General features: G+C 41.5%; 1 protein-coding gene across 2 annotated transcripts; it reads left to right on the top strand.

Moving 5' to 3' along the window:
* The first annotated feature begins 1,088 nt into the window (after window positions 1-1,088).
* On the top strand, window positions 1,089-24,002 carry NUDT4 (nudix hydrolase 4). 2 transcript variants are annotated; one of them, XM_040557536.1, is made up of 5 exons: window positions 1,089-1,412; window positions 14,489-14,599; window positions 21,542-21,586; window positions 22,491-22,578; window positions 23,518-24,002. In XM_040557536.1, the coding sequence occupies exons 1-5, from the start codon at window positions 1,314-1,316 to the stop codon at window positions 23,718-23,720; spliced, it is 546 nt and encodes a 181-aa protein (XP_040413470.1). In that variant the 5' UTR covers window positions 1,089-1,313; the 3' UTR covers window positions 23,721-24,002. The 2 variants fall into 2 exon arrangements, with proteins under 2 accessions (XP_040413470.1, XP_040413480.1); XM_040557546.1 differs by having other exon boundaries at window positions 1,092-1,412; window positions 22,494-22,578.
* Window positions 24,003-25,002: the final 1,000 nt, after the last annotated feature.

Below are 25,002 nucleotides of genomic sequence, written 5' to 3'. Positions count from 1 at the left end.
ATAAATGAGACCCGGATCTGACTGAATGAGAAGGAAAAGAGCTAATCTGCCAGACCATTTGCCAGGTGCCTTCTAGAATAAAACGCATTTACAGAAGTAAAATAACGGGTAAAAGCAAACTAAAATTGGAGTTTCTTAATCTTTGTGTATTTGAGCTTACAGTTTACAACTTTAATATAAAAATTCAATAAATTTGTGTTTTCCCACTTTTATCTTCCATGGTTTTCAAGTGTGGTACTGCACAGAATCGTTGCACGTGGCTTGCACTCTGAAGAACAAAAGCTCCAAATTTTTCTAACAAGCGGAATAGGCAGCGATGATGAACCACGGCCCTTTTATGGCATGCCACAAAACGCATATACAGGTCTGACCTGTTACGTATCAACAGGATTGATATATATATATATATATGTGTGTATGTATATATATATATAAGGATGAAAAAGCGTATGTGTTCTGGTGCAGGGAGGATAGACTTTTTAAAGCAAGTGGTCCACTCTGAAAGCATAAAGTCTTTTTTGGTCCTCTCTTAAAAGCGTAAGGTCTTTTTCTGTATACTGTTAACGTCAAACAGGATTCGGATTAAGGAGAATGCTTATGCAACGTTGTGGATGGGGGATTTCTGCCAGCAGAAGTGCCCAAGCGCAGGCTACCTCTCATGCTCGGGCAGTAGGGGCTCTGGTGGCCACCTGCCACCCCAGCCTGCACTGAGGCGCTGAGGCGAGGAGCGCTCCCCGTTGTGCTCTGGGCTGGGCGTTGCCGGGCTCCACGACCAGCAGGAACTAACCCCCGCGGCAGCGCAGCCTCCCCAGCCTGCCAGCAGCCCCGGGCGGCCCGGTGCCCGCCTCACCCGGCCCTCACACCAGCACAAACCCCGCCCACCGCCGGCCCTTCACCGGCACCCCCCCAGCGCCGGGGCCCCACCCGCCGCCGCCGCCCGCCCCCGGTCCCCCCGCCCCGCCCGGCGCCTGCGCGGAGCGCGGCGGCGCGGCGGGCGCAGGAATGCGCGTTCGGGTTAAATAGTGGGCGCTGGGCCGGCCGCCGCGGCGATCGCGGCCGGGCGGGGCGGCGGCGGCTGCTCAGGGGGGCTCCATGGCGCTGCGCGGCTCCGGGGGCGGTCGCAGCGGCGCGGCGCGGCTGTGACAGGCGCTCGGCGGCCGGGCCCGGCCCTTCCCTTCTCTCCTCTCCCTCCTTCGCTCCCTCCCTCCCTCCCGCCCCAGTGCCCAGCGGGGGAACCGGGGGGGCGCGGCGGCGGCGCTCGGTCGGAGTGAGCCGTGGCGGCGGCCGGGGGCTGCCGGCGCCTGAGCGGCTCTATGATGAAATTTAAGCCGAACCAGACGCGGACGTACGACCGGGAGGGCTACAAGAAGCGGGCGGCGTGCCTCTGCTTCCGCAGCGAGCGGGAGGACGAGGTGAGCCCGCACGTGGGGGGCCTTTGTCCGGCCCGCGGGGACCGGGGGACGAGGGACGGGGACCGGGGGCCGCCGCCCACCATTTTGGGGCGCGGGCACACGTGCGCGGGGCGGCGGCGGCGCCTCCTTTGTGCGCGGCCCCGCGGGAGGCGTGTAATGGCGGGGGGGGGGGGGGGAACCGGCCCGGGCCCCGTGTGGTGACCGGGGTGGGTTTGAGCCCCCCGGGGGCCGGCGGAGCTGCCCCCGGTGCCTCGCCAAGGTCACGGGCACCGGCCGTTATCTGGGCGCTCGCCTGGCGGCCGCGTTGCACAACGCGCTGAGGGACCGGCTCCGGGCTGCCGGCGTGCGCCTCGCTGCTTTTTGCCCCTTTTTGGGGGGTTTTGGATAGGTATTGGAACCTGCAGAGGTTGTGGGTTGAGTTTTTTCCCCTTTATCTGTTGGCTGGGAGAAGCCACTGCGCTCTCCGGGCTCAGAGCGTGGCGAATTTCTCGCGTGTTCGTAAGCATCCGATGGGGCGTAATGCAGCAGGGAGAGGCCTCGTCGTGAGACACCAATCTGCCGGTGGGTTTGGGGAGAAATGGAAGGGTGTTCTGCTCTGTGTTACTGAGTGGAGTATAAACACAGCCCCGGGATTGCCCTGCTCGGCTTCTGCTAAATAACAGCATCTCCCTTCCTTTATAAGGAGGAAGATGCCCGCCAGAAGTCCTGCTAGCTCTTGCAGTCGGTCTGGTTTTTCCTCGGTTTCGGCAGCACTTCTGACCATTCAGCACGCCTCTCCCTTTGTATGTGCTCAATCTCTGGATGCCACCCCAGCTCAGGCTTCTTCTGGAATTCAGACACCCGTTTTGTGTAGCACCAGGCAGCTCTTACGGCTTCCTCGCAGCAGTTGGAAATGCATGGCAGGGGTCACCTTTGTCTGTAATTTCCATCCTTTCTTCATTTACTGCTGCCGCTTCTTACATCTTCTGTGAATCGTCTCTTTGAATCAAATGTGACCCCTGGCTATTTCAAGTATTGCCTGTACTAAGAACACCTTCTGAGGGTAAGGGTGGCAGCAGTTCTGCTGCACCGTGTAGGGAGGGTGGATGCTGGCACATGCCGTGCCGGAGCGCTTTGGGGTGTTGCAGGTGTACGGCTGGCACAGGGCTGGGCTTGGGCGTTGTGCAAGCAGGCACACTTGAGGGTGAAATGAATGGGATAACGCAGAATCGGATTCAGGCCATAAATCAAAAGTGTGGAAACAACATTGCCTTTTGATGACTTATTTCCAGAAAAGAGTGGTAATATCTTAAATTTGTTTAGATGTTCCCCAAGTGCCAGTGCTGCCTGTCGTGCTACAGAACCTGTTCCTCTCTGGTTACCGTTTGTGATTGACTTGTATCACCAGCCACATTCCCCAAACTGGTTCGATGAGGCTTGCTTGTGATGTTCTTGAATACTGTTTTCTTAATACAGTTCTGTGTAGGTGTACTTCAGACTCTACGTAAATGTCTTCGGTGTTTTTTCTCTCCACATCTCTTAGAGATTGCAGCATCAGCTGATCTGCGTCTTCAGGGATCTATCTTGGAGTGCAGGGTAGCCCCTGCTTTGAAGGAGCAGAAAGGCAGTAGTACTTGGGTAACCGGAGGGGAAGGAGGGGAACAGCAGACTCCTGCAGAAGCCATTGAAAAAAAACAGTTCTAATAGTTACATCCACAAGGTTACTGCCCCATAATCTGAGAGTTGCTTCTCACTAGAGATGAGACAGAGCAGGTAAATGGAAAAAATATCAAGCAATGTACTTACTCCATTTTAAGAGTCTTAAGCTAGAAAGCAAAAACTCAAGCTGTTTGAATGGATATATTGTCTGCAAGACTTTTGAAACAGTTCACATTCAACCTTTAAGCTGGTTAGCTTCTTCCTGTCTAAATGAATATCTGCAGCAATCTTCCGATACAAATCTCAGAATTAGCTTGTCTTCCAACTTCTGCTCTGACTTTCTAAATGGCTAGTTCATATCCAGTTGTGGCTGTGCTTTAGCTAGTTTTTTCCTCTTTTCTGGTACTTAGACTTCTGACACATCTGTAGACAGCAGTCGTTCCATTCTTAGCGCTGCTTTGGACTCCGAAGTCTTACAGACTCTTACAGACTCCTCTCCTAAAACTGTTTTTCCATTTTTCTGATCATCTTTCACGTCCTTTAGTTTGATACCCATATTTCTGCAATGTGGGCAACAGTTATGGTGGTTTTAAATGGAGTCTCACGGTGTTATGTAAAAAGTTACTACTGCTTCTCTCTCCATACCAGGAAGAAATGTTATGGTAGGACCTGTCTTTATCATGATTGCCAAGCTGTTGTGTAGTCATCTTGTGATTAGCAGTGATATCAAATCATTGAGTTGGTTCCAGCTTCTGACCTCTCAACTTGAAGCAGAAGTTCTTGGTGTCCTGCACGCTGGATTCATTACACATTCCTAACCAATTGCCCTCTTCCTACTGCAACTTTAGAATACCAACAGGGGATCTTGTGCTGATTTATGGATGCTGCCTATCAATTTGGAGGCTTAAATATTTCAGTAATAGCACATCTTGATTTTAAAAAGACAGGTAACAAAGGATGGTAAACACATACAGTATTTCCTTTTCCTTTGTTTACTACTTTATGTCTTAATTCAAAACATAGGTGGGCTCTAGAGTACCTCTGAGGCCAAATTCAATCTGGTGGCCCTTGCAAGCGGTTGGAAGTGGTTGCTGAACTCCTGCGCTCCAGCTACAACACTGTCCATTAGAGTTACCAACAGTCCTTGCTGTGACAGACTTGAGAAGAGCCAGTTCTCCTCAGTGTTAGAGGGTAGAAACTGGGCTTGCCCACCGTCTTGTAACCTGTCAAGAGCTTCTGCTCTGTCCTGAGAGCTGGTGTTGCAGTATGAAGCAAGTACTTGTGAGATGAGTGAAGTTTGTCTAAATGGCTGCACCACTGCAAAAATCCTTCGTCTTTGCATCATCTTTCGAAGGACCCAGTGTATGTCAGTTTACTGGTAAAGCCCATTTTGAGATTTTTTTTAGCTTTCTTGCTGTGATATTGTATCTTTTAAAGAAGAAAAAATCTTGGTGGAAGCCTAAATAGCCAAGTAATATGGCCAGTTGCTTTAGAGATTTTTGGAGTGTTTTAAAAGAACATCTCTTAGATTACTGTCATTAAAGTGTTGCCTGTTTCGGTCTCTTCCGATACTGTCATTGGGCTGAGAGAGCAAGATAGCTGGACATGAGATTAAGTGCTGGCTCCTACTGTCATTCTTAATGGAAATGAAGCAGTAATTGCAGGCACCGTCTGCCATTTGAACAAAACAAATTGCTGTAAAGGAAGCAGGAGAAATCCAATGAAAAATGAATCAAGGCTATGCAGGCATGAAATGTGCGGGGGCTGCAGGCTGTCTGCATTGAGCAGCCAGAAGCTGTTAGGTGTGTGCAGAAGGCTGAGGGCATTCAGCAGGTTGGGATGGGCTGGCGGATTTGTGTGTGAGAAGAAATGGGAGTCTCTCTTCTGAGCAGCTAGGAGATGTGGACGGCGCCTCCAGGATAAGCCACAAGAGAGCCTCTGCCTCAGCACCGTGAGGACTGCCTGCTTCCATGAGTTGGAATTGCTTATTCATTCAGGACTCCGCGAGCACTGGCTTCACATAGATGCTGCTGGCGTAGGGTCTGGGCAGGCTAGGCAAGGAAATGCTTACCTTGCAAAGTGCAGAACAAGGCAAGGACAAAGTAATAAATATTTTTTCTAGTCGGATAACTAAAACAACTTGAAAAGATAATTTAATTTTGATTCCATCAGCTACATATTACACAGATAAATGGGCAGTTATACTGAAATACCTTGAGTGTAAAACTTGAATGTGTTCTAATTATTTTGGCAGCTGCAAGCACTGCTTTACGTAATTCAGTATAGCATTGAAAGCTCTACTTCAGTGTTCAGCCAGCAGTTAGTAGTGACAGATCTAAAAAGTAGTTTTATATGAATTGTTAGCAAAAATTGAAGGAAAAACACCTGTTTTCTCAATTTTTTTCTGGTTTTGTTGGTCTTCCTTCTAGAAGAGACTTACTACTGAAACAGTAGTAAATATAACTGTTGTCACAAATGGGAAATGTAGATTTTTTTTTCCCTCCCCACTGCACCAGGGCGTACACTTGTGTATTAGTTATTGCCTCTCTGAGTTAAAAATGCTAGGGGGCTAGTATTGTTTATCCTTTTTGGTCCAATTCAAAGACTTTTATTTTTGGGGCTGTGGGATGTTAAGATTTAAAAACCCTGGTTTAGTCTATGTTGTTCCTAGCAGTCACTACTTTACCACTTCAGTGCTCTTCAATTTCTTAAAACCATTGCTTAATATTAATGACAGTTTTATTAAAGGGTAGAAAGGATCCAGGGGGCAAAAAAAAGCATTATTTTTGTTTACATTGGTCTATATCATCTAGAAAACAAAACTGGTATAAACTGGTGTAATGTAGCCAAAAGTATAAGCTCAGAGCCCAAGAGTGTCACCTGGTTGTGCTGGCAAAATTGTGTTGTAGGAATTAGTTAAACTTCAGAAGTGGTGAAAGATCTTCATATTTGGCTGATAACTTATGATTTGGTTTCTTTATCCTGCAGTACAAGCTCTCAGGTGTAAACACAGCTGATGTGTGCTTTCAGGTGTGACTTGAAGTATGACTATCATGCCATAGTGGAGGCTGGCATGCCCTCCAAACTGATGTATGGACTGAAGCAGGTTATCTAGCCTGCTCTATGATTGTTTAATAGAATATAGGCATGTCTTAAAATATTGGGGAATACACACTTCCATACGTAATGCAGGTGTGCCGCAGTTATCACTTGTTCTCTGTCATGCCCTTGCCCAGCTAATGTACAGGAGGAATAATTGACATAGCATGACGGCCTGCTTAGTTCTGCCTCAGCATTTCCTTGGTATTAGGACATCTGTGTGGTCTAGGAAGGAGCATATCAGCTCCACGACCTATAAATAGCTTCCAACAGGGCCCTCTTTGAGGAGTCCCAAGTCTCCTTGGTTATAATGTGTCTACAGAGACAGCATCTGCTTGTTTTATGTCCCTGCAGGCTCCTATGGGATTCTGCAGAGGTTTAAGCTCATGTCAATGTAAAGAAAAATAGTTGAATGTTAGGTCCTTGTGGTAGGACCGAGATCAGGTAGCTAACTTACTGAACACGAATGCCTTGTTATTCGTATTTCCACAGGAAAAGCAGCTTTTTGTGGTCATTGCGTATCCAGCTTGCATTAACGTTGGGATCTCTTTTGACAAACTGCTTGCCAGCAGTGGAAGTCTGAAAGCTGTGCAAAGCTGCAGGAGTTCAGCTGTCAGCCAGGGATGAAGCTTCGGTCTTAACTCATGCCTCTTTAGATGCTGAAGTCAGTCAATTACCAGCTGGTTTTTAGTGGGAAACCTGGATTCCTGTTTTTTTCAGCACCCATGGCATTATTTACCTCCGTCAGTGTGAATGTGTTTAACAGGCAGATAGTTGCTCAAACTGAAATGAGGGCTGAACCTGCTTCACATCAGGCTAACATGTTGTGAATCAAAACCTGTCTTGTGTTTTGCCGTGTTTAGAAGAGGCTGTCTTTCCGAACTAGTAATACTTCTAAGTGTTTAGACACTTGAGAAAATATCCTCTGTAGCTTACGCTTACCATGCTAAGTTTACTTTGAGTATTTAAACTGGTGGCTAAATTTTCCTTTGAATCACCACAAATAACTCAATGGTGCACAAGCTCTCAAGTTACTGATCTCTACAAAACAGTAGATTGGCAGACTTCTTCGGAAACTTCATGCATACATATGTATGTTTGTATATATCTGTGCACACATAGATGTCTCTAGCTGGAATTTGAAGGCATGTTGTAAGTATTTTATTTGTAGATAAGAGTTCATTGGCCATGGGTTGATGTGTGGTGTTTTCTGTTTTTTCTTTTAAGTGTTGTTTGTAGAACGCTTACAAAGCTTATTTTAATTAGGTGGCTTTCTCCATTTATTCCAGCTTGAAGAAAGATGTGCTGGCTTTGGCCAGATACTGATTTCGCGGAACACTGCAATGTGATCTAGTGCTAAAGCACTTCAGTGGAACCAGTCCTGCAAATGTAAATATTTTGAAATAAAGTTATCTTCAAAGATGGATGGTTTGGGTTTTGTTGTTGTTTTGCTTGGGGTGGGAGGGAGAAGAGGGTGTCAAAGTATCTTTAGACAGGGAAGGCTAAAAGGTAACTGGTACTTGTCAAGAAGTAACCTTGTCACCTCTGTAGGTAGAGCCCAGGGGTTCCCTGAGACTTGGAGCCCTTGCTGCTGAGGAGCAGCTGGAAGCTGATCCCTTAGTCAGACGGATTATGTTGCTGAGTAACCAGTAAAGCTGAGTTCTGTTGCTCAAGATTAGGTCAGGGTTTTGAGTTGCAAAGAAATGGGCAGCAAGATGAGTTTCGGCTATTCTGCTGCTACCTGTCTGACATGCCTTTTTCCTTGCTCCACATTTGCCAGCAGAAGTGGGGAAGGGCATGCTCTAAAGTGGACTGGGGAAGTGACCCAGCCTGAGAAGTAAAGCTTACTTCTATAGGTGTTTGGGGAGGGGGGGTCCTTGTTCATTTTCAGGGCTTTGGGGAGGCCAGAAATCTTACTTCTACACGTGGCTGGTTGCGAGATGCATACCCTTCATTGCACCTAGGTCCTGTCAAATCTGCTTCTCAGAAACTTAGTGAAGCTTAGGAGGAGCTCTGTAGTTACAGGTGACTTGAGTGCTTGTTGATGTGAGGAAACGTGTTGTAACTGAAGTGCTGCAGTAGCATAGGGCTGCCCGTTCCTGATATGAGCACTTTAGCCTAAGAACAGAACAAAGTACTTCGAGTAGTTGGAGAAAAGTACCCAAATTCTGATCTGCTGTAACAAGATGTTACCCATGTATGTGAATTTCATGTAAAATAGAGCTTGCAGGATAACAGAATTTTAATTACAAGTAAAGGCAGAACCTTTCTCAAGGAAGTCTGATGTTCTTTTCCTTATTGCCGTATCTGAAAGGGAAAATCACTTACAGATGTGGTTTTGAAGTGTTGTAAAAATATATGCATATGTTAGTTTTCCATCATTCATCTTTTGAATGCCAGTAAAGCTGTGCTGACTGATATCTAAGCATCGTGCAATTGTGCAACTGCCTTGAAAGGTGATCTTTACATAAAGCTAGGAGGGTATTTCAGACTTGAATGCTGTATAGACAAAACACAGCTTTATGGGTTGCTTTTAAGATACTTTGCTCAAGTTACTCAGTTCTGAGATTAATGTATTAGTTATGCCATTTCTTTATTTCTCTGCCAGTTTGTTCACTGGGATTAAATCTTCTTAAACTTGTCATAGCAGTGTCCCCAGCTTTTCAGCGCTTTTTCTGTAAAGTACTGTATGAGAAGCTCTTGAATTTAGGTTGATCAGAAATTGAGTGGCTACAGTCATGCATTTCTGCCCCAGTTTGTCCAGTGTTGACCCTTGTATAGCTGTGTACTCCCCAGCATTGAGCATGCTCAGGCTGAAAACTAAGCTTTAAGCTACAGGCTGGTTTCTGGACACATCAGCTTCCTGAACTCATTGCCTCAGTGTAAGGGGGAAAGTAAAGATGTTGCAGCCTTGAATTGAATTGGTTTTTTAAATGCTGTCAAGTCTGACCCTAAGGTGTTTCTTTTTACTGCTGTATAATAATTTGTGAACATTACATCTCCAGTTTAGGAAAAAAAAATCATTTTAAAAGTGATTGCAGTAAAGAATGAGAACTATAAGGAGTCAGTCTACAGAATAAATGCTACCTGTGTGGTACTGCTGCAGCAAGTTGTAAAGCTCCACTGCATTTTTCAACTTTCCGGAGTCCAAAATGAGATATTCTAGGACAAGGATACCATGGTAACCTATAGGGGAACTGAGAAACTATTTCAGAACTACTGAAATGAGGCGAAGAACCTTAAAATAGCAAAAAGCGTCAGATAAAGGAAATCTAACTACAACAGCAGGCTGAAATGTGCTCTCTAATTTGAAGTGCGTGTTTTACCCAAATTCATACAGTGAATCCCACAAATATGATACAAGTGTCTATTTTATCGCTTGATAGAATTTCTTTTGTAAGAGATGCTTTTCCTTGCTCTGCAGTAATATTCCTGTGTTGTAGCATTCAAATCAGTTTCCCAGTACTTCTAAGGAAACTTCTAAGGAACCTCCTGAGCTAAAAACAATTGGAGGTCACAAGTTTGGAGGAGCAGTAAAATGCCCTGTTTGTGTTCCTACCTGAGCATCTGCTGATGGCCATGTTTAAACAGATTACAGGGCCTGACTGACCTTTTTGGCTGTATTTGGCTTCAGCTGTCTGTGGCTTTAAGTTGTTTGTAACTCTGGCAGTCCAACCACACAGCCTGAAGTTTTCCATGTTGAGTGTGCTCGGTTAGGCTGTGTTAACTTCCAACAAAGTAAGTCCTGATCTCTTCTTACAGTAGGGATGGATTTTTTTCCTTTAAAAATCTTTCCAAAAGACGTGAGAACATATTGTATTAGTCTTCTGTAACAGCATTTTGATAGGGTTTTGTACCTGAGGTACCTCTTGCCCTTAGTTTTTTCTTGTACTCTAACCAGTTTAAAGCTTCTGAAGTGGCTTGCATGTACTCCACCTCACAGAGCTTGGGACCTAAATTCCTTATCTTCCTTGCACCTGCCTTGTCCCTGCCTTCTCTGCACAGGGTTTATTTAGCCCATGTGCCCAAGCTGTGCTCTGAACTGGAGCTGCGTGTGCTCAGCAGGTATTTGGGGCTGAGGGGGTGATTTTTTTTTCCTCTCTTGGAAGTTGTTCCTTTTAACTGCCAGTTTTATTACATGCAGAATGAAAAAAGGACAAAGTTAGCTAACCCTGTCAGGTAGCTGAAATAGCAGGGTAGACTTGATGGCTTAATGGGAGTGATGGGAGAAAATGGGGTGTGTGGCAGGGAAGAGAGGGGAATAGACAGCTAGGCTGGGAGGACAGTTTACAAAGACATCTGATGACAAGTAATTCCTGTGGAACCTTTTCAACTATAAGTATGGCTTTCCTTGTGAATAATACATCTACTATGGAAAAACTCACATCTTCTGGTCGGCTAACAGTGGCTTCCGCTTCTCTCTTGATTACTTCAAGTTGTGGGCAGTCGTGCTTTGAAGTCAAAGAATCCAGCCGTGTGGGTTTGCTTGTTCTGTCTAGCAAGCTTCAACCTTAACCTTGATTCTTTCTTTTTAAAGTGAGCTGTTCTTAATACAGCTATTTCTGTAAGATATAAGGTCCCACAGTTAAGGAAGACAGAAAACCATGACATTTTTATAGCCTTAAGTCAGTTTCTACCTCTTGAAATGCTTGACAGGGGAGAAAAATTGAGGAATGGCTTTTGATTGTAACTTGTATTATGCTGAGCTGTTGCTGTTTTAGTCTTCTGGAATATACGGCTGCTAACTGTTTCACAGGTTTCTTTTGACTTGAATATTAAACAGGCCAAAACTTTGGCGTCTGTCTCTAGAAATTTTTAGTTGTTTGTCTGCAGGTTTAACATTTATAGTGAGCGAGTCCCATGATGCCACATGCTCTGCAATTACCTTTGTTTTTTTGGTTAACCATATCTTGGTTAAGCATACTGATAACTGCTTATTACAAGTACGCTGGCTAGCAGTTTCTCTTCCTCACTACGCTCAAAGGTCATTGCTATTCCTGGACTTGAAAACAAGGTAAAAACTTGGTTAGTAAGGCTTAATGGAGGAATCCTTCATTTTCTTCTCTTAGCTGAATTTTACAGCTTTACTGCCTTGCTTGGCAGATAGAAAATGATAGAAAATAACTGTTAACTTAGTCTTCAGGGTAAGTTAACCTTAAGAGCATGACTAGGCAAGCAGATTTAATGCCATTACTTAGTATTTTGGGAATCTTTTAAAGAAGAGAAACAGTCATCTGTAAGTTTTTTCAGAGATGGAAAAAAAGTGATCATTGGCAAATAATCCAGTATAAGAAATCTCAATCCTGTATCTGCGTTCAGAGATATGGGACACAGTTTTCCCTATGTAGGAAGTGCTCAGAAAGTACAAGAGTAAAACTTGTTGTGCATAGGCCAGGAAAAAAAAGAGGTGCATTAGGTACTCCAGTCTTGATTTTCAGTAGAGTACTGCTGTCTCCATGAAGGTGAATGTCATCAGATGTCCAGGTGACCTGGATCTCAGCTGTCCTGTTTCTCACCTCTGATATTGAGGGGAGATGAATTGATAGCCTTATGCTGCTGATCTTGCACCTTTTCTGCCAAGCGAGTGCATTCTCAAGCAGCCACAGCTTTCTGGTGCACTCATTAAGCAATCTGTCTAGTCATTTGGGTACTGTGGGATCTGTCTTTGGGCCAGTTACAGATGGAAACACCTGAAAATCAAACTTGCTATATGGAATTGAATCCTTCCCCTCCCACCCCACCCCCCAAAAATGCAAGTGCAAGAATGTCTGGAGTGCTTTTTAGCCTCATGACCCAATCTTACAATTGGCAGCTATCAGGTCTCGTATTGTGTAGAAGTTGACTACCATTGAGTATGTTGTTGCCAGCACCTCCCAAGATGGGTGTCTCATGCCCTGGTGACTTCTGGAGGGTGTTACTGGGAGGGGAAAGTCGTGCCTTTGAAGGTCCTGGGGATGTGCCTTAGTGTGCTCCCTTAGATTCAGACTACAAAAGCATTGGGATCACAGGAGACTGAAGCACAGAAAAATGATGCTTGAGAAAATACTTCAGCTGCAAGGTTAGTGGAGACTTTTTGATAGTTATCTTTGGGTAGTTGCCAAAATGAACTCCCAAGCACTTCTCAGTTGATTGTATGTATGGCTGTAAAGCTGATCAAGTAGAGTGATGTATTTTAATGCTGATTGCTTGCTAGATGTATTTGCCTCTGCTTTTTGAAAGGGTAATTTAAAGCTAATAGATACACAAACCCAGCACAGTAGACTATTGATCGGGTTAGTAGTAGTCTACAACTATATATAAAGGCCTAAAAAGCTCTTGGCTTTATGCTACGCTGCCAGAACCAGCAACCTGATTTATCCCTTAATAGTAATTAAGAATTTTATATTTAGCCTTAACTAAACAATGAGTGCTGATTAAACTATTTTATTAAGCTGGGAATGATTTAATGTGATATAATCATCCTTTTGTTCATCCCTGTTGCTAGCTTTCACATGACTGCAGCGAGTGCTAGTTCCATCAGCAGAAGATAGTGTGTAATGCTGATGTTTGGGATCCCACAAGCATGTTCACAAACTTGATTTTTACAACTGCTCTGTAAGTGTTTTCGATGTGGTTCTTCCTTGTGATTAAGTGCTCCACCTGTGTGTTTGAAAGCTTGCTTCAAGCTGCAGTTAGCTGAGCTGTGCACCCTCTGTGGGAATCTCCTATTGATATCAAAGCATGCTAGGAGACAAAACTGATGGTTGTAAGGATCAGGTTCAGACACACTTGTATCTAACAATGTTCCTTTTGCTGGCTGTTAGTAGATAAGGTAGGCAAATGAAATATTTGATTTGACTGAAAACCTGAACATCTAGATCACATATGAAGGATGGTTTTGTACTAAATGATGGTCTCTGCTGTGTTTCTTATTTAGTGTAGGAAAAATCATGGGCAACTGGTACAGTGGAGAATCCTTTGGAGTAGGGTGGTTCTTGGTTGCAATTAAATGCTGCAACAAGAAAATACCTGTCTGGTAAGGCTTTTCTAGGTGTGCATTGGTATGAACGTATGGTTTTGCGTTCACAAAGATGCCCGGTTGCCGTAGATGAACCTACACCGTATTTCTGTGAGCACTGAAGGGGCATAGTATGTGTTGCACATATCCCTGTTGCCCTCGTCACAGAATTGTTTTTCTAGTTAAATGGGAGATGAGTTTAGAGACCATTAGAGGTAGCTGGTGAGGGTTTGTCTGTCACTTTAATCATCTACCTGTAGACAATATTAAACCTCTAAGTTGACATTCTTATTGCTAGTCTTTTAATTGGTTTTCAAGACTTGAGTACTGAACCTGTACTGTCGTACTGTGACTTCAGGGTAGGGTTTGTCTAAATGTTGCCTAGAATACAAAGTGTTCATCTAGGCACGTAGATCATGGAGTGTATTTCAGACATGTCCTTCTTCTAAGACAAGGAAAACTGTTCATTGCCATGTAGTTGTGAATCAGGGTCTTACTTTCATAGTCTTTTACTGCAAATTAGTCTAGATTGAGGCATCCTAGTTTTCAGTATGTTGTACAAGTGGCTGGAGATGTTCTTAGCTTCATACATTGTGAAGCACAAGTCCTATTGAAAGTGGTTAGTGGATTGGTATATATCAATGATATTACCAGGTGACACGTTTTAAGTGAAATTAAAATGTTGTCTTTGAAAATTTGGTATTAAACTTAGAAATTGTTTAAAATTCAATGTTCCATTTTTTCCCTCTTAAAGAAGTGTTAGAAGAAACCAGATTAAACAAAAGCCAATGAAATACTCTTTGTAATTTAGTTACGCAATATTGTAAGCTTACCGTGCTAATGTCATGTTTCAGTTAGTGAAGAAAAGCTTGTCTAAGACTAAAAATTATAAATATTTTCAGATGGCCAGTTCTTCAACCAAAAGGTGCCATTTCTTAAGAATTAGTTTAACATGTGTGGTGATGTCTTAATTTTTTGCACTTTGCTGTCTAGGTGATGTTAAGACTTGGTATTATCAGATTTTTTTTTACTGTCTTCATTCTTGTGCATTGTATTGTGTACTTTTTCTTCAGATGCTTAGACAAAATGAAATGTATGAGCAAGATATTACAACAACAGTGTCTTGACTTTGTATTAAAAAGGCTAATGTTAATAATTTTACTTTTCTGTTGTTTGTTTTGTAAGTGCTTCTTACAACTCCTGGCTTCCTATTGTGTTTCATTTCTGAAGTCTATAATCCATTTGTCTAGGTGAATAAGTGCATTGCAGGAAAGTAGGTAAAGTAGTACCAAGATTCTGGAGTGGTAAGCTATATTTAACAGTCATTTGCAATTATTCATAGGTGCTGTTGGTAAGCAGTAGCCGATACCCAGATCAGTGGATTGTACCAGGTGGAGGAATGGAACCAGAAGAAGAACCTGGGGGAGCAGCTGTCAGAGAGGTGTATGAAGAGGTAACAAACAAAACAAATCATCTGCTTTATCACAGAATGGCTGAGGTTGGAAGGGACCTCTGGAGATCCTCTCTAAGTCCCTGCTCAAGCAGGGCCTCGTGGAGCCGGTTGCTTGGGATCATGTCCAGATGGCTGTTGAATACGTCCCAGGAGGGAGATTCCACAACCTCTCTGGGCAGCCTGTTCCGTTTGTGCTACTGCTATCATCATATGGGAATCGAGAAGAAAGAGGGAGCTCTACCTCCTTTGTCAATGATTTGACCAAAACTTCAATGATTGTGAAATTCAGTTCTGTATGTTAGGATCAAGGTATAGTGTAGTGAGGTGAACTAAACTGTTTCCCAGCACACTCTCATTTCATAGCTGAACTTTATTATAAACACTTAACTGGAAGCAGAACTGTGACTTCTTGCCAAATGAGATATAGTAGTGTAGCATTTGTGCTAATGCAGAAAATGTACGGTTTGCAGCTCTTCTAGAACAGACTGAAGGTGAACAAACCATGAAAGTACAGCTATGCAAGGAGAAATAAGTAGACCTTTGAGGAGATTCCAAACTAAAGTAAATATTGGGAACTAATATATCTGAGCAGTTGAGAATTCAACAATAAAAAGGACTTGTAAGTACATGTAAGGTTCTTTATCTATAAAGAATGTACCATAGGTATGGTCTGCATTTCTAACCTTGCTCATACCCTGACACAAAGCAGTGTTAAGTCTAGATGAATTAATGAAGCTTCCTTACTCTAGTATGGTAAAAAAATTTGCATCTGAAATTTAAATAACTTGCTATTTATTTTTCCTAGGCAAACTGTTAAAAATGGTAGATTAAATACATAATAGCTGACACTGTAAGCCCAATAAAACTCCAAGAAAATCACACTGAGTAAACTAATTTAATTGGAAATTCTGTAATGTGCAGTTGACCACAGATCAATTGTAATAATTTACATAATGCTTCTTAAATAGAAAGTACAAGGTTTTGCAGAAAGTGGATGCATGTGTATGCATGCTGGGAAGTAAGTGAAGTACAGAATGTTTGGTAGTATTAAACAGCTTTGTCATCCCAGTATGACAAAACACATTAATGCTGTTATTAATTATCAGTATGCATAATGTTTTTATTAGAGCTTTTCTCTATTTTTGATTAGCTGTGCTACTCGGTGTTTTAGCTTGCATACCCTTAGGTCTAATTTTGCTGTGTTGTAGAGGCTTAGGAGTTTAATGTAAATGCAGCTTGCACAAATTCTGCTTGCTTTTTGGTGTCTAAATGAGTTCTGTGGTCTCTAATTCATTGAGCTTTTTTCCCTACCTTATGTGGGGAACAGACCGATGTGGTATTTAGTGCTCTTAGCAACCATCCTGCAGCAAGATTCAGGAATAAATAAGCCTCATTTATACGAGGTTATTCCAGACTGGGGCTGTGTTCAGTTTTTGCTGTGGGGGCCAGTTTTGAGCTGCCCAACACACATTCAGACAAGTGCTCCTGTATAAAAGTGAAGAGAACAGCCACAAGGCAGTCAAGTGCCATTTGAAGGGAGCAAAGACCCAGGATTTTATAGATAGAGACAGTACAGATACCTCTAGGGAAAGTCATGACACATCCCCCCTCTCAAAGGGACCTGGCTGCACTTAATATGTCAAAGTTGCTGTGGGGGCTTGACCAACTATTCAGAAACTAACAGTGGTCAAGCTTCAGTTTGCAGACTGTGCCGTGCTAGACACAGAGTTGTCAGGTTAACTTCATAGCCAAGTAGTATAGCAGTGAGAGCCGTGGTACGGAGACTGATAATTAGTTTTCTGCTACCCCGATTCTGCTCTGAGAATATTTTGTGTACTTAAAGTCATGGCCTTGCTCACAAATTTTTGCGATGGTGTGGTGAAAGGGGTGCGAGTGGGGAAGGTTAAGCAGAACAGGTGCAGAATATGGTTAGGTGGTACATTTAAAGTCCAATCAGAGTGCATGTGCTGCCCAGACATTGCGAACTTCATGGCTGCATCATAAAGGTATACTGAAAAGTTGGTTACTCCTGAAGAAAAAATTATGCAGATGATGCATTGGAAAAAACAGGATACTGTTTTTCAGAATGCTGAAAACATCAACCTACAGATTCAAGTGTGAGTCTTCAAAAATTGTCTTGTACCTGTTGAAATTTGACGTGTTACCTTAACTGCAATACTGCTGCAGTCAAAATTTTCAGTAGGAGCCTTCATGATAGAACAGCTGCATGTTACGTGTCTGAAAAAATGTCAATATCAGTGTTTCTACGCTAGAGAGAAACTCTCTGAAGTTAGAGAACCCAACAGATCTGAAGTTCTTGAGTGGTGCTAGCAGGGGTGTTTTAGTCACAGGCTAATTAAGTTTTTACTCATTCTTATTATGGTGGCTACGCCTGTTTTTATGGTATTCTGGAGTAAGGTGTGACCTGCCAGCCATGCTCAGCTCTTATCTGTGCTTGAAAGTGCGTAAAGGGGCTTTAATAAGCAACAATTATTTGAAGATGCTTGTTCTACAGCTTCAGGATTTTCAGCATTTGATGGCTTGTGTATCTGATGAACATTAAAAGTTCATGTCCTAAATTAAAATATTATTCAACTATGGGCTGAATCTTCTGTGCTGCCATGAGACAGCAAAGAAAAATGCCACTTTTGATGAAAAGCCAGCATGGTATTCAGGGTTTTGACTTGAACCATGGAAATTCATACTAACCTTTCTAGAGATGGATGTCCTTTCTATTTTTATACTAAGGTCAGTATCACCTGGCAAGCTGGTTACAGTACGGTGAAGTGAACTGTTAAGGGTTTTGTGAATGAATAAACTTCAAAGCAGGCACACTGTGGCACTGGTTTGAACTGTGTTTCTTCAGTCTTGGGTCATGCATAAACTAACCGTCAGTTACCATTAATTTATTAAAACAGAAACAGATTGTGGGTGTTGCAGAGGCAGTTCCTAGTGGTCGGAGTGTTAGTAACTCACAGTATGAGAGCCCACTGGCTCTAAAAGTCCCTTGGTTTCCCAACAAAAGTGGAGTATTTAAAAAACTTATTTTAAAATCCAGGCAAAGATCAAATGTAGTCAAATCTACATGCGCTGCAGTTCTTCTAGTCAGATTGTGTGACTGCAGATCTTTTTTATCCTTAAAGCTCTACTTGTGTTGGGGTTTTTACATCTAGTAAGTAATGTTTCTGATTCAGTATCATTGTTACTTATAATAAATTGAATATCTGTCTTTTTATGGGTTGCAGTAGGTAAGATTCCTTAGGTACGAGTTTTCACAAACCTGAAGCTAGGATACCAAAGTGAAATTACAGCATAAAGCAATCCCAGAAACATATTAAACCTTGTCTAACTGTGGAGCTGCTTTGTAAATGAATTTGGAGCTTAGTCTTTAATGAGGTAGTGTGAAAGGTGGAAATGGGAATTGCTTGCACACAGGGTGTTCAAAGGGAAATACAACAGAAATAATGGTGATTAAATGATTACGATCTTCCTCTCAAAAGGAATAAACACCATCCCATTCCCTTTTCTTCCATCTCACTAAAAAGACCCTTGCTCTATTTGCACCTAGTAGTATACTGAATTGCCAGCCAAAAAATACTCAATTCCTCCCTGACCTGTGGGAATACAGCTGCTGAGAAGAGGCTGATTCTGATGGTTAATCTGCTGCAACAGTGTAAGTGCCAGTAATGTTATCTAAGACCTCTCAAAGGAAATACAGGAATCTGCTCCAGTGAGCAGCTAATAGTTGAAAAATGATTGGGTGTTACAGACTAGAACTATGTAGATACTTTAAAAAAAAACATACTTCCTTTTTGACAGGCACAATGAAACACTGAGTTCTATAAAAGTATGCAAAAGAGCAAGAATAGCCTTGCACTGTCTTTTCAGGAGAGTAGCCAATAAAGTAGTATCCAACAGATCCCACAGTTAAAATAACTCTGTATTGCAGATTTTAAGCAACTTTCTGTCCTGGTAGACTGTTAGCCTAAAACCAAAATTCCAGCGTGACTCTTGCTCCATCTACAGGAAACCCAAGGCAAGCATGACTGCACTTCATGCATGGCAGTGTATCAGGATCAGCCAGCAGTGACTGACCTCCAGGCCAAAAAAACATGGGAGGAAGTGACCAGTTTTTACTCCTGTGGTTGGATTTAGACTTAATATTAAATATATGTGTAAGTTCAGATTTAAAAAATCTGAAATTTAAGAAATCTACCTGCTGCTTATAGACATGCAGTAACTTGTCTGATAAAGGAAATTGTTTGTTCAAATTTTCTCTTGAGGTTTAGTGTCTTAATCTTAAAGTAGCCTATTGGATTTTTTTTTACTTAAAAAGCTGTGGTTTTAACAACCGTGGGCACATAATGGCCACGGGGAAAAAGGACAAAATGGTTCAAACTCTAAAATTTGCTCTCGTGTTGAGTAATAAGCTTAAAACTGGGAGTGTAAGAACTTCGACTGACATTCCAGGAAAAAGCTGAAGCATTTCTTAGTCCTCTAGGACTCAATTTTGATGCATTTTGAAGTTGCTATGTAAAGGTAAGAACCTGGAGGAAATACTTTTGTTAGCAAAGGTACTCTTTATTTGTAATGGTCTGTCAATTTAATGACACTTTAAACTATGAAGATGATTCAGTCAAGGTCAGAATAGCTTATTTTCAGGAAAAAAAAAGCCATGAGACTTGTCTCTGTTAAAAGTTGCTGCTTTTTATATTTTGGGGTATGAAAGTATTGAAAAATGGTCCTATCTGAAGGAATGGTGCTACATTTTGGAAGCATGTATCTTTGCCTAGAGATTAACTAGAAATCAGTGAGAGATCACATCTATGTGACACCATCTGGTTGGGCAAAAGCTTCATTCTGAGCTTTGGGGGATTATTACACGTAATGTAATGGAGTGCAGCTAATTGTTTCATTCAGAATTACTCAGTTGAGTATTTGTTTAAACCACTGATTTGCATGGAGGGAGAACAGAAGCTGTTAAAAAAAGTAAATTCCATGTGCTCATAGTGAAATTGATGATAGATTCACATTGTGAATATGGGGTACCGAGAAATGGAGGGAAAAAGAAAGCTCTGCAAGAAAGCTATTTAGTATTGGTAATGGTGTTTGTGCCATGTGGTAGATATCGGTTAATTTTCAGACTCCCACTCACTAGTTCACAGAAATTCTCCTGCGTTTCTTCATTGTGATATTTTTTTTGTCCTTCAGCATTCTTGTTGCCAGAGTCCTGCCTATGATAGTAGTGGATATAAATGCTTTCCCGAATCTTTGATATAAATAAGGCCTTGGCTAGTTCTAAACTCCTGAAAGTTTGGGGGGATGTTTTTGGGTGGCTTTTTCTTTTCGTTTTTTTCAAGTAGAAATCTTGAAGGATATAGTGATTCCTAGATTTTGCTGCTTGAGAAGAAAGGCAAAAACTGAGGACAGACATTAGCTTCTGGCCTTTTTAAGTTCTGCTTCTCATTCAAAAGGTACTATAATGCTGAAGAAATTCGGATTGATCAGTAAAGCTTGAACATTTATTTAGCGTGTTTCTCTAGGCTACTGAAGTCTTTCATTGCCTTGTGTGAAGTACAAGCAGTCTTTGGTGTCTCTTGGGGCCTGTCGTTTCCATAATTAACATGTTGTCTAATCAGTTATCCAACAGGCACAGTTAACATTTCAACTTCATGAGCTCTAACAGGTATCTCTTTCAGCACAGCAGATGACCAGAGCAATGTATATAGCTTTGCATCAACTTTAGGTCTAGTTTTTGCTCTAGATAAACAAAATGCTTTTTTTGTTGCAGGGGCTGAGGTCACACTTCTTTCATCAAAACTGCTTAATAAATAACATCAGCCATCTGCTTTTGTTAAAAAGAAAGACACAAAACATTCACTTGTGAGATCTTGATTAGACTTATTGCTGAAGCCTACCCAGTAGTCTGTCAGAGTTGCACATTAAAATGTAAATAAGATCCATATGGTCCTTTGTATAAAGACATAAGACATCAGTAACTTTCTTTGATTAAAGCTGGAAACAAAGACTGAAAGCTAGAAAATGTCATCTTAGCACTAAGAAGCTCTGTTTTAACTGCTGGTTATACAAAGCAAGACAAAATGTAAATACGGCTTAGTCTACCAGTAGACTACATACACGTTCAGATCTCAGTTGGATAGACTCAGGTGTGTTTAGAATAAAAGGATGATCATAAACGACTTATGTTGGAAGAGGCATTGTATATTACTTCTGTAAAAACAAACCCTGGAATATTAGTAGGATATAATGACCACCTTAACTGTTGAGAAGATTACTAAGCACAGGATGATATACATAGGGGTTATTTAAAAAACTTGGAGCAAATCTCTAAATGTAAAGTTCTTTATAAAGTTACTAACTAGAAAAATAATTCAAAACTGTAGAGAATTGGGAATATAAATTTAGTTTTTAAATTACATGCCAAAAGCTATGCTTTCATATGAAAGCCAGCATACATTAATTCATTATGCTGTCAAATCCACCTTTTTACCTGCGGTTTAATTTGTTGCTGTATTTTGAGGACTTGCACTTGACTTTCTGTAAGAAATAGCAATGGAATTTTAATAATTCTGTCTCTAGATATGCTACCCTACTACTTTATCTCTTAGGCTATCTTCTTCCCTGGATAACTTTTTTCAGTGTTGGATGTCTCTAATAAAATACAATTCATAAAGTCCATGGTAAATAAAACAGTGTTCTGGTCTGGATGGCAGTGCTTGAAAGAACTATGTACTCTTTGATCCACAGAACACAAAAACTTGTCCTAGTATAATATTCCAAAGCTGGAAACTCCAGAAGCAATGCAGCACTGTGTAGTTAAAACCCATGTTAAAATACTTGCTTAAATGTTGCTACAGTATATTGTAGTTTTTGAAATTAAAAAGCACACGTTAATACTTTTTTCCTGTCTTTTTATTGTAGGCTGGAGTAAAGGGAAAACTAGGCAGACTGCTTGGGATATTTGAGGTGAGCTATTTCTTTTACTTCATAAAGATTTTTTTGGTGGGGTTGGGGCAGGTAGAGTGTTTTTGTTTTTTCCCCATGAGAGTTGTGGAACTACAGAAAGTAACTTCCATGCAACAGTCAGACTTGTGTTACTTAACACAAGTGTTGTCGACACTGTGTTACTTGCATATACTTTTGCTGTGCAACTTTGAATTCTGCTGAAAGACACATTAGACAGGTGTTTTTCTTCCATTGCTACATGATGGGTGAAGGTTTGAATAAGAGTGATACTTAGAAATTTTCTGGGAAATCAGTATCTAGCAGTATAAAAAGAACAAAACGAACTGTGGACTGGCTGCAGCACAGTGACCTTTCACTGTGTGGATTACCTCTGTCAGGTCATATATTTGACTTAGCTTGTTCAAAAAAAGTGTGCTTTCTAAATAAGTGCTTAGTGCTGCTAACATGGCAAACCTATAGAGGTAGTAGGAGTTTTGTTTGTCATTATTGGAAACGGATGCTATTTTACTTGTACTTACTGAGTGAAACTTCTGAGCGCTCTATAGGTTATCAGGCCACATTATGTAGTGGTTCCATCTTGACAAAAAAAAACCTTTCATATAGGAACTTGAGTTGTGAAAACAGTTCTAGGACATGTACTATACTGTGATTAACTTACAAAACATGTAGAGGATAAGTAGCGGGTAGTACTAATGGGCAACTGCTAATATTAAACAGGGCAACCAACAACATAGAACACAAGTTTCCCATGCATCAGTACAGATGGTTAGTCTGTGAAAATAAGAGCCAGGGTTTGCTAGCAAGTATTCTCTAGGGTAAGTAGTTTCTAATCTTACAGTTGTGGGAAGTCTAATATTTACAAATTTTTTGCTGTGAATTAAAACCTCTACTTCTAACATTTAAGCAGAACCAGGATCGGAAGCATAGGACATATGTTTACGTTCTTACTGTGACGGAAATACTGGAAGACTGGGAGGATTCAGTTAATATAGGTAAACCCATTCTCTGTTTTCATATACTATACTCGAAATTATTTGAAAATATATGCAAGGACTGAGGACAGCACTGGTTTGTTCCTGCTTAGTGCCAAGCTTCCGGGTAGATGGGAGCATCCAGTCCTGGGGCTGCTCCTGACTCGCCTCTCCTTGGAGCACCTCTGGGGAGTGCTGCTGGCAGGAGTGTGCCCTGGTGGGGCCACGTGCCCTGGTCTCAAACCAGGTTTATAGATGTCTTAATAGAGTTCAAATGTGTAGTATCTAACACTGTAAAGCCAAGTGAAAAACAGAACTAACCCTACAGTTTTCACAATGCTGTCTTGACCTTGTCTAAATATTTTCAGAGGCTTCTAATTCTAAAGGACTGACTTCTTATAAGTAAGATGGTATTAGGGCTATTTTACCAACGTGTCTTAGAACGTATCTAAACAAAACTTATCTAAATGTATCTCTGGTATAAATTAATTGTTTTTGAAAACTTAGAGTTAATGTTAGTAACTCTGTACCTGGGTATGTTTTGAGTATGGAATACTGATTTCCAAATTAGACCAGGCTACTCCTACTCTGTAACTTCATGCATGTTCATTCTTCAGATTGGTTCAGTGCTAGACATGACAATGTAGGAGGGTGGTACTCTAACTACTATTCTTTCTGTTAAGGACTAGATGTAGCTTTTGTAGCATACAGACAGTTTTATATGAGCTCCTGTCTGGTATCTGCTTTAAGAGATTTATCTGAAATGCTTTATTATAAACTGCTTTGGTAACCTTGAGTGACTTTCTTGCATTCATCAATATTTTTGTCTTTTTACTGTCTTCTACCTGAAAACTTGAACCTCAAAAGTAAATGAGAAAAAGCAAGTTATCAGATAGCAACAAATGGTGCTGTTAAAAATTTGTAACTCCCTGTTTTTCTTTGTGGATTGTACTCATTCAGGAAGGAAAAGAGAATGGTTTAAAGTAGAAGATGCAATCAAGGTCCTTCAGTGTCACAAGCCTGTTCATGCAGAGTACTTGGAAAAACTGAAACTGAGCTGTTCGCCCACTAATGGAAACTCTGTGGTTCCCCCTCTTCCAGATAGTAACTCCTTATATGTCACTTCTGCACAGACTTCTGGGTTGCCCTCTACTGTGAGATAAACATTTGGATTACCTCTTTATTCATGTCATCACAAGGGGAGACATCTTTGATCACATGTAGGCATCTGTATAAGTGTCAATTCTAAGTGAAATATGTGAATGTGTCATAATGTTGAGTTTATTTGAACATGTTTTTCCTTTTTAACAATGTAAAATAGTATTTCAGCAAACCAAAGCCATATATGGATTTTTTTAAGATGCCTTCATAGGCCATTTTTAAAAAGAAATAAGAAACTTGAGTATATAAATTTCCATATCTGCTAAAATAAAATATGCATCTCAGTGGTGTTCAGCTTATTTAAGACTTGTCAGTTAGTCAGCAGTTCTACGAGAGTACTTGCTATAGAAAAGGTTGAGCAAATAGTCTTATACTAAACTCTTATTTGGTATCCACAAATGAAGTGCTAAGAACTGAAGATGGCACTGTTGGGGAAATGTGTGGTGAAGGCAGAGATGCATGTGACTACAATAAAGCACTAAACCATGTCGAGCCTGTCAAGAGCAAAGGATACCTTCATAAAGCACTGCTTGTCTCAGTCATCCAAAAGGTTGCCTTATCCTATGCAATCTTCACGTAACGTAGAACTAGAGCAAGGATGGTAAACTTGTGTCTTGTGACTACCAAAACCATTCTCTGTACTTTTGTTATTTGGTCAGCTGATGAACTGTCAGAAGATAGATGCAGAGAGTGTTGTGGATTCCCCACCCTCCCTCACCTCCTGTTTTTCCTTTTAGCCTTTGGATACACGTCCTGTTCATGGTGCAACTGCACTCAGGGTTCCAAAAACTTCTAACCTTCAGTGACAAGCATCTTACCTAGTGTTCGTGCAGTTTGTTGTCCTTTAAAAATACTTAAAGAAAAATCAGACTTACTCAGAGGGCATGTATATGTTACAGAGGTGTCTGTTAGCAAGCATGTGTTGAGGTGTCTTGCCCAGCAGGAACCAGTTGGTTGGGGTTCTTCCTGTGCCTTGGAGGCATGCAGGCTGATACTTACACTAATGGAAGAATAATAGTCCTTTGTCTTATTCAGAAGGTATGCTGAACCCCGCCTTTTTTTAAGTTAGCTCTTAAATACTTCAATTTTACTGTTTTAACATCAATTGCTTTAGCTTTTTGAATTAAAAGCTGACCTCTTGATAAAAGCTACCTGGAAGAAATGAGGTACAGCTGACAACTTTCTTGTTTTTCATTATTCTTTTTTTTCAGCCAAAAATATGAAACCTAAATCCACTGTAGGTCTTAATGTTTTTACTGTAGGGTTATTCTGTCTCCCTTGCTC

Source organism: Cygnus olor, chromosome 1 (assembly GCF_009769625.2).
Source record: "Cygnus olor isolate bCygOlo1 chromosome 1, bCygOlo1.pri.v2, whole genome shotgun sequence".
NCBI lineage: Eukaryota > Metazoa > Chordata > Aves > Anseriformes > Anatidae > Cygnus > Cygnus olor.
This window is presented reverse-complemented; position numbering and strand designations above follow the sequence as displayed.

Bases quoted from the DNA above. Each gene is read 5' to 3' on its own strand.
- NUDT4 (XM_040557536.1), top strand. From the start codon at position 1,314: ATGATGAAATTTAAGCCGAACCAGACGCGGACGTACGACCGGGAGGGC. The intron at 1,413-14,488 runs GTGAGCCCGCAC...AATTATTCATAG, and splicing joins GCAGCGAGCGGGAGGACGAG to GTGCTGTTGGTAAGCAGTAG. The intron at 14,600-21,541 runs GTAACAAACAAA...TTTTTATTGTAG, and splicing joins TCAGAGAGGTGTATGAAGAG to GCTGGAGTAAAGGGAAAACT.